Consider the following 8,814-nt stretch of genomic DNA (forward strand, 5'->3'; position numbering starts at 1 on the left):
AACACCCAATGGATTTATCCCTTTAATTAGTTCTAGAAAACATTTATTATTGGTGTGCTTATACTAATTAAAAAAAACCTAACTTATTGGATTTTCTAAAAAAAATCGACAAAGGAACCCAATTAATAAACCCACATCAAACAAAAATCACATCAAGAAACCCAAATACAATCAAAATCAAAATTAATCTCTTGTACCTGCAAGTCAAGAACATAGATTAGAACAATACAAGTCACCAAGAACATACACTAAATATCCACAAAAAAAAGTTCAATGACTAAATATAAACGAAATTGGAAATTCACATGGAAGACATCGTAAAATTGATTGAAGTCTCGAAACAACATCCATGATAAATCAATAATACAAAATGATTTAAAGATTTTTTTTGGAAATTTAGCAGCATTGTGGTGTCTTAATCAAGTGACTGAATTAAAAGGTAAATATGACCAGATTGATCTGATAGAGTTTTTAGACTAACTCCAAGGCTAACACTATAAATCACATCATTTTTATGTAAAAGTTCCACAAAAATCATTTGAACTCCAACCACACACTATACATTAATACTAAAAACATATTTTAATATTATAGTTTATTTTAATATTATGTTTATAAAAGTAATGTTATCTTATTATTAAAAAAAGGAAAAAACTAAATAAATGTACATATATGTTTAGTGGAGATGTATAGTTCCACGTAAAATTGGTGCTACACAAAAATACCAAAAAATATACAGGTCTATTGAAAGAATATGGTCCTACAAAATACAAATTTACAATACATTGGAGTTGTTCTTACCAAGTCATTGATCTTAAATATAACCAATGAAAATTGGATTTGGACTAAGTTTCACCTTTATGGGCTGGTCATCAAATAAATTAAATGGTAGCTCACTTTGTATTTTAAATCAGCCCAAGAAAATGTCTTTAGCCCAAGTTGCTTTTAATAGCAGCCCACTATGATTATGTGGATTAAGACTCACGTGACTACTAGTTTAAAAAAAAAAAAAAAACTCTCGTCACAACTTTCTTTTGGAGGGATCGGTTTTGGGGTATACATCCACACACTCATCAGTTTCTTCGGGGGCTTCATACGCTCGACAGAAAGGGAAAAAAAAGGAGGATCGATTTGAAGATTTCTGGCATCAAAACGATATTTGATTTTTTATTTGTAAGTATATTAATTTTTGTTGATTGAATTGTAGTTTCAGAGGTTTAACCCTAAACCATCGGGTTTGATGTTTGAATTAATTGTTTAGGTTCGTTTTAGATCGTTTGTGTGAAATTGTTAATTGAATCCGTATTGGAGCGCATAATTTCTGAAAATAAACTCGATCTCAAAAGGAGCCACCTAATTAGGGGATTTACCCGAGGCAATCGATTCCGTCGGTTGAATTCGTAAGCTCTTATTGTAAATTTGTAGTTCTCTAAGTCGATTTCGTTCATTAACCCTAGCTTAAGAACATTTTGTGGGAAGCCCTACGATTATAATCGTATTCTTTTCTACATTTCACTTTTAATTTTTCGTTCCAGGTTTCAGAAAAAAAACTAGGGTTTTGTTGGCTGTAACAATGTCGGTAACGGCGGGTGTTAGTGATACTGTCATAGCGGTTAGGGATAAGCTTCGAGGCAAAATCGGGCAAACAAAAGTGAAGAGGTATTGGCCTGGAAAAGCTCCTGAGTGGGCAGATGATGGCGATGAAGAAGGTGATATGCGGATGGCAAGGTCAGTTGCTTTGGAGAAGGCTTTCCCTAGCAGAGAAGATTCCAATATCATGAAAAGAGATGATCGTAGGCTGCGTCGGTTAGCAGAGAATAGATTCGATAATAAGGAAGAAATAAGAGCAGATCATCGAAGAATCAGACAAGCCGAGATCATTTCAACAGAGGAAGAAGAACAGAGGAGACAAGAAAGGATAGAATTTGAAGAAGATGATGAAGATGCTCTTGATGAAAGAAGGAGACGAATCAGGGAAAAGCTGCTTCAAAGGGAACAAGAGGAAGCTGCCATGATTCCTGAAGAAGAAGAGGAGGAAGAGGAAGAAGAAGAGGAGTCATCTGAATACGAAACAGATTCAGAAGAAGAGCAAATGGGTATGGCTATGGTGAAGCCCGTGTTTGTTCCCAAATCAGAACGCGACACCATTGCTGAACGCGAAAAGATCGAAGCAGAAGAACAAGCAATCGAAGAGTTAATGAAGAGAAGAGCAGAAGAAAGAAAAATCGAAACAAAACAGATAGTTGTTGAAGAAATCCGTAAAGACCTACAAATCCAGAAGAACCTCGAAGCAGAAGCCAACATTGCTGACATAGAAACAGACGATGAGTTAAACGAAGCTGAAGAATATGAAGCATGGAAGGCTCGTGAGTATGCAAGAATCAAAAGAGACAGAGAAGATAGAGATGCAATGTCAAAGGAAAGAGAAGAGATTGAAAGAGTTAGGAATATGACTGAAGAAGAAAGAAGAGAATGGGAGAGAAAGAATCCAAAACCTGCATCTGCACCTAAACAGAAATGGAGATTCATGCAGAAATATTATCATAAAGGTGCTTTCTTCCAGGATGATCCAGATGACACTGCTGCAACAGTTGGTGCTGATGGAATATTCCACCGTGATTTTAGTGCTCCAACTGGAGAGGATAAGATGGATAAGACTATTTTGCCCAAAGTTATGCAAGTCAAGCATTTTGGTCGTAGTGGAAGAACAAAATGGACTCATCTTGTTAATGAAGATACAACTGACTGGAATAACCCGTATGTTTTCATCATCTTTTTAGCAACTCACATCTTTTTCCATTTATTATTCATGTTGTGTTTGCTTAATTTTACAGATGTTTTTTTGTTGATGTTGTGCAGGTGGACATACAATGATACACTAAGAGCAAAATACAACACAAAAATGGCGGGTATGAATGCTCCTATTGCTAAGCCTAAAGGAAAAAAGATCAAGGATTGGGAATCTCGTTGAAGTTTAATGGAATATGTAAGCATTTAGACACTTGATCATTAATGTTTATCTGTAATGGTATCTTGCCTAAAAGTTTCTCTTGTTTTGTACACCTTAAGTTTCATCCATCTCTTCTCTTGTTAGAACAGTTTGGTTGATATTTGATCAATCAGCCATCGTTTTAGAAATATAACATGAAAATGGAGGGAGATATATGTTTTTAGTCAATTGTGGGTTTCCCATTCCTTGACAAATTACCTGAACTTGTGGCTATATGCCTTATAGATCCTTGGGGAAAATCGTGTTTGATAAAGAAAGTGGAAACCATCATTAAACCTGAAGCTATACAAGCTTGAATGAATCATGAATGCATACCACCTATATGAAACTGCAGCCATAAAGCCTGTTGAAATTGAAATTGCATTGTTTTGAAACACTCGTTGAAGTGCTTGAAAATTGAATACAAAGGAACTATGACGTGGACCACTTAAATCAGTGCTTTAATTCTTGGTGGGTCAAAAGAATGCTTTTCACCGTTAGATAGTTGTGACATTTGAGCAGTTGCAGCTCCAGATGTAAGATCACAAGATAACTCCAGATGTGAGATCACAAGATTACTGGTTATGCTCTTCTTTCATCTTACATAACTAGATAATTTCTCATAAGTGAAAAATTAAAATAGTTGATTTTGTTTATAAATGGTTTAAATTGCTTGTAATGAACGTGTTTAGCTTGGAAATGGGAAGCCGTAGGGGAACTATGCCATGAAGTTTGTGATTGATAGTCTATCATTTGAATTATGTGATTCTTTCTAATTTATTTGATTATAAAAGGACGATGTGAAAAGAAAAAGAAATTTGATGAAAATGAAGGTCGTGGTTTAAATACTTTATAGCTTTTGTATTTAGTTGTTTCACATACTTTCTCCGTTAGCATATAGTTAGCATATAACAAAAATGTAATTTAAATGGGTTGATTAACAATTTAACATTTTCTTTGAACATGAATCTAAAGTGCAATGTTGGGTGTAATTTATTTGTTAATTTAAACCTATAACTAAAGTGAAATACTGGAATAAAAAAAGTGGAGAAATATAAAAATACTGAATATGACAATGCTTGGTAATAGTATTACTGTAAAAGAAAATTGTTTGAAAATGATAAAATATTTAAAAAAAAAATCATTTTCATTTCATTATTTGCTGCAACCAAACAAGAAAATCGATCCTAGTTAAATATCTCTTGTGAATTCTTTGTTGTACCAAACAACAAAATCAATTCTTTTTCTGTATATTTTCCACTTCAATTCCATTTATCCATAATGGGTTGGAAGAAAATTACTGCTTGCACTATTTTATACACATTTTTTTTTATCTATCTATTTATTTATTACACTATAAAAGAGATAAAATTCATTACATCATATTATTGTGACACTTCATAAATTTTCAAATTTCTAATAAACTTCTCTATAATAATACATAAATTGGTTTGCTACTGTGAAATAAGTACAAAGAAAAAAAAAAATTATACCTAAGTTTTAGTATTCTATAATTTTTTGATAATAATAAACGGTTTTAAAGTTAATTAAAAACAATAATTTACAACAACATAAAATTTTAAATCACATTATATTATTTTATAAACATTGATATTTTAAAAAGGATCCACAGTTTAAAAAACCAAATAAGTAATTTTTAAATTACTTAATCATAATAAAAGTTAAAACTAACTTAATTTAAAAATTATATTTATTTTCAGGGCCGCTCCTGAGAATTTAAATATCTTTTAATATCCCGGACGAATCAGAAAAAAAACCCTTATCGCTATTATAAGATTTTTATTTTTAAATAAATATATATAATATATAATAAAAAAAATTAGTCATTGTGCAGTTAGCTGTCTATTTTGTCCCCCTCAACGCTCTCGTATTTATTTTTATTTGCAAGTAGAAACACATAAATGTCGTTAAATAATTTGATTTTAATAGATGTTTATCTTATCATGATAATGATAACTCGTAAATTGTAAATTTGCATTAACACGAATCCATTAAATTTTGTTTACACTAACACAAAATAATGTAGAAAGTTACAAAAATTAAACATCGTTCTACTTTTTTCTTAATTATCTTCCTATCCATTTAAAATTATGAAAAGGGTTCTAAAATATCATTAATTTTATCTAAATATAATATTTGTCACAATATTATATGGATAGGAGGATAATTAGAAAGAAAATGTAAGAGTATAAATTAATACAAGGGTGATATTGACAAAACACGAAAAGAAAAAGGACAAAAACAGATTTTTCTGTTAACTGATATCTGACCTTAGAATAGTCAAACACTCGAACCTTTTACTCGATCAACATCAACCAAACCCCTATCTGTGATTCAATCTCCGGTATCTCAAATCACAACTCTCCCATGGCAGAAAATGGTGAAAAATCGGAAGTCAATAATAATTCTGTAAGCCTCTCTATTTCGATAATCCTCTTTATATATCAATAATAATTCAGGCTGTTAACTGTTCGAATTGACTTTATTCATGTTATTAATATTTAATCACGATGTTTACTTACAGTATCTGGAGGTAAGTTGTAGAAGTTCAAGCAAGATCAGAAGGTTTTCTTCGGGTACGGAGGCCGGATTTGCATTGAATTTGATCAACAGAAAGCTTGATGAAGGATTGCCGCAGGCGTTGTATATAGAAGCAGTTAAAGAAGAGGAAGAGCCAATCAATTTCGGTCCTAATTCAGTTCTTGTATCTTACGGCCATGGATGGAAGCTGCGGACAGTTACTGAAACCGAAGGTACAAGTTTGCTTGATTTTTAAGTTCAATCGAAACATATGTACCGAATTTTCAGATCAATAATCAGGAAACGATAACTATTGGGAAATCGTTCTATAATATCAAGTTTGAATATACAAATTTTAGGGTTTACATATAGATTGAAACATGTCAAAGTGTATATCTAACTTCGTGTGGATGCCAAATTGATATCATAGCAAAAACCTTTTGTTTTTCTAAATTGTTTCTTATTTACTAGTATTCTTCATTATAATTTTGTGTTCTTGGTCTTGAAGGAGGTCCAAGAGCTAGAACGAGAACCAGAAGAACATCAAACCAAGAATCATCCTCACCGGTATGTGTAATTCTTACTGTTATCAGTTCGTATTTTCAGAATACCAAAATCTTATGAAACCTCAATAGGTCTCTGATAACAATATCTTACATTTCATCATGTCTACTTGCAGGGATTTGATGATATGCAATCAACAAAAGGACTATTACCATCTGTTATAGGTGCCAATTACATTGCTAAAGTATTGCTGGCTTTTGTTTTACTTTTTTTGTTTGGGGCAATTTTCACATTAGCTCTTGAGAACCTTCCCAGGTTTCTTTTATCAATCAGCTCTTCCATTTAAGTACATCAATGCATATTATTCCTAGCATGCTTTTCTAGCTATGAAACCTGTTTAATTCTGTAAATTCCCATATCTAAAACTGCTGGAATTGGTATTTTTATGATTCACCTGAAATACTGAAACACTAACTTAGTTGCATACTTGGTGTTGTGTACGTTTTAATTATTGTACTTGAAGTTTAGATACTTGGAATGTGCATATATTCTAGAGGTATCAAGGACTAATGGGGTGTTTTTTTTTTTTTTTTTTTTTTTAAAATTTTTTTTTATACTTAAATGACTTAATGAGTTAAGCGCTTAGTCTCGATAACTATATATGGTTGTTTCTTTTTGACCTAATATGTAGAGAATGACTTTATGAGTTGAGCTAAAAAAACTTGGTATAGTTATTAAGACAACAACCATCTGCTTATTACCTTTTTCCTACCAACTTCTGTCACATTAAAATTGATGCGTATTGTGTGTTCCATATAAGGTTTTATTTGTTCTACAACATTTAGCTATCTAGGGTATGTTTAGCAAAAGTAGCTTTTATTTGAAGTAGCTTTTAGATTAATATTTTTTTTTGTTTAAAATAAAAGATTGAAAGCTCGAACTCCCGAACAAAGTTTTATTTTATTTTTTAAATCTGAACTTTTTCTTAAAAGTTAAAAGCTAGTTGTCGAACATTAAGTTAGTCCCATTATACCGTTTATTAAGTCTAGACCATAATACAACACTTTGTCAATGCATATATTGCATATATTATTACTTATTCAATTACTTTACCATATCATATTTAATGGAGAAAAGAAAGCCGTAACTATACATAATTTTCATTAACAAGATGCTACACGATACAAAAATAATATTATATCCGTTCCATATTTATTGTCTACTTTTGACTTTTAAAGTGTTTATTATTCAACTTTGATCTTAAATATTTTTGATTTTGATATATAATGCTTGATGCAAAATATATGAATGGATTGTGTCTTAAATGTCTTTTCAATGTTATCAGTTTCATCAAGTAATATATAACACAAATAAAAATATATAAGTTTAAAATTAAAAGTAGACAATAAATATTAGACGAAAGGAGGAAGCAACAAAGCAACAAATGAAACCTAATGATAACCAAATATGTAATTTTCGAAAATCAATACAAAGTATATTTTTTATTTTATTTATAATTTTTGAACATTATAATTGCAATGACATTTATATACATTCACAGGTTAACAGACCAATACAAGAAAACTATCCAGTAAGGGACGAACACATGCTACAATTGGTCGAATGAGTAATAAGCACAATATATAGTTGTATAAAAACAAGAATAAAATAACGTCGCTATATTAACAATCAAGTAACTATGATCACAAAATGAGATAACAACTCATTATACATTTTAATAGAAGTATATCCTTTGAGTCCACTTAACTCCAAATGATTTTCTAGTTTAAGACTCCATTTATATCATTTTGAATGTTGGAAGGCACCAATTGCACCATTGACACTACTTATGTTTTACAAGATTTAAAGACATCACTTATGTCTTCTAACACCACCTCTTGTCTTGACTAATAGATTTTTAAGACATTACTTATGTCTTTAGACACTACTTTTGCCTTTTATATGTTTAAGACACCATTTCTGTTCTTATCACTAAAGCTCCATGTTGGACTTACCATACCAAAGTTAACACAATAAAGTTACTCACCTTGAGATACTAATGTGAAATATATTTCAAATTTGTTGAGCTTTATTGCCTTTATCTATCTCCAAATCTGCAACACCATATGGCTTGTTTAAAATGCAAATTCAGCAAGTTATTCACTTCTTTTTCACCTATTTAACCCTTTATCCCTTTCTAATGCACTCCAACAACTAATCATCCTTTAAGGGCTTATATGGGTAGTTATACACTCAAATACTCAATATACTTCATTTTACTAAAAAAACATTTGACAACAACTGCAAGTGGCACCCTTTCACTTTCATGGATACCCTATTTTCCATCATATATTTGTATTTATGTTCTTTCCCTATGAAAATACACATCATTTTTTTTTTCTTTTTGGTGGTGGGGAAAAAGAGAAGGGGGGGGGGGGAATCTTTTGTCGATTATTGTTAAATTATATCCTAGACATACATCAATTATACAATCCAATATGCTACACAAAACCCATTTAACCGTAACCCTAATTCTTAAATATAACTAACACACCTTAGATTTTGAAGAAGGATGATCAAGAAGGATTGCATTATTTCCCGTAGATTCTGCTATGATTATTATCCACAAGCTCTTTTAGTAAATGACTCAACACAGTTTTGTTGTCTTTGCGATGGTTTTGGTGCAATTTTGTCATAGAACAAGTATGCATGTTAATAAGTTTTTCGACAAAAACAAGGCTAAGAGTCTAGAGAAACATATTTGGTAAGTATCCTCATGT

At 31.2% G+C, this 8,814-nt stretch overlaps 2 protein-coding genes across 3 annotated transcripts; both read left to right on the top strand.

The window, feature by feature from the left end:
• The first annotated feature begins 1,023 nt into the window (after positions 1–1,023).
• On the top strand, positions 1,024–3,178 carry LOC145035257 (uncharacterized). 2 transcript variants are annotated; one of them, XM_078983834.1, is made up of 4 exons: positions 1,024–1,173; positions 1,262–1,400; positions 1,536–2,757; positions 2,860–3,178. In XM_078983834.1, exons 3-4 carry the CDS (start codon positions 1,574–1,576, stop codon positions 2,969–2,971), a joined length of 1,296 nt encoding a protein of 431 aa, XP_078839960.1. In that variant the 5' UTR covers positions 1,024–1,173; positions 1,262–1,400; positions 1,536–1,573; the 3' UTR covers positions 2,972–3,178. The 2 variants fall into 2 exon arrangements, with proteins under 2 accessions (XP_078839960.1, XP_078839965.1); XM_078983839.1 differs by lacking the exon at positions 1,262–1,400.
• Positions 3,179–5,294: 2,116 nt separating this feature from the next.
• On the top strand, positions 5,295–6,518 carry LOC144997818 (maltase-glucoamylase, intestinal protein). Its single transcript, XM_078957686.1, has 4 exons — positions 5,295–5,419; positions 5,535–5,763; positions 6,039–6,097; positions 6,210–6,518. The coding sequence occupies exons 1-4, from the start codon at positions 5,378–5,380 to the stop codon at positions 6,378–6,380; spliced, it is 501 nt and encodes a 166-aa protein (XP_078813812.1). The 5' UTR covers positions 5,295–5,377; the 3' UTR covers positions 6,381–6,518.
• The last annotated feature ends 2,296 nt before the right edge of the window (positions 6,519–8,814 follow it).

The sequence above is a fragment of the Lactuca saligna genome, chromosome 1, assembly GCF_052625555.1.
Source record: "Lactuca saligna cultivar CGN05327 chromosome 1, ASM5262555v1, whole genome shotgun sequence".
In the NCBI taxonomy this organism is placed as follows: Eukaryota; Viridiplantae; Streptophyta; class Magnoliopsida; order Asterales; family Asteraceae; genus Lactuca; species Lactuca saligna.

Coding starts and splice junctions, on each gene's coding strand:
- LOC145035257 (XM_078983834.1), top strand. CDS start 1,574: ATGTCGGTAACGGCGGGTGTTAGTGATACTGTCATAGCGGTTAGGGAT. Junction 2,758..2,859: donor ACAACTGACTGGAATAACCC/GTATGTTTTCAT, acceptor GATGTTGTGCAG/GTGGACATACAATGATACAC.
- LOC144997818 (XM_078957686.1), top strand. CDS start 5,378: ATGGCAGAAAATGGTGAAAAATCGGAAGTCAATAATAATTCT. Junction 5,420..5,534: donor CGGAAGTCAATAATAATTCT/GTAAGCCTCTCT, acceptor GTTTACTTACAG/TATCTGGAGGTAAGTTGTAG. Junction 6,098..6,209: donor ACCAAGAATCATCCTCACCG/GTATGTGTAATT, acceptor GTCTACTTGCAG/GGATTTGATGATATGCAATC.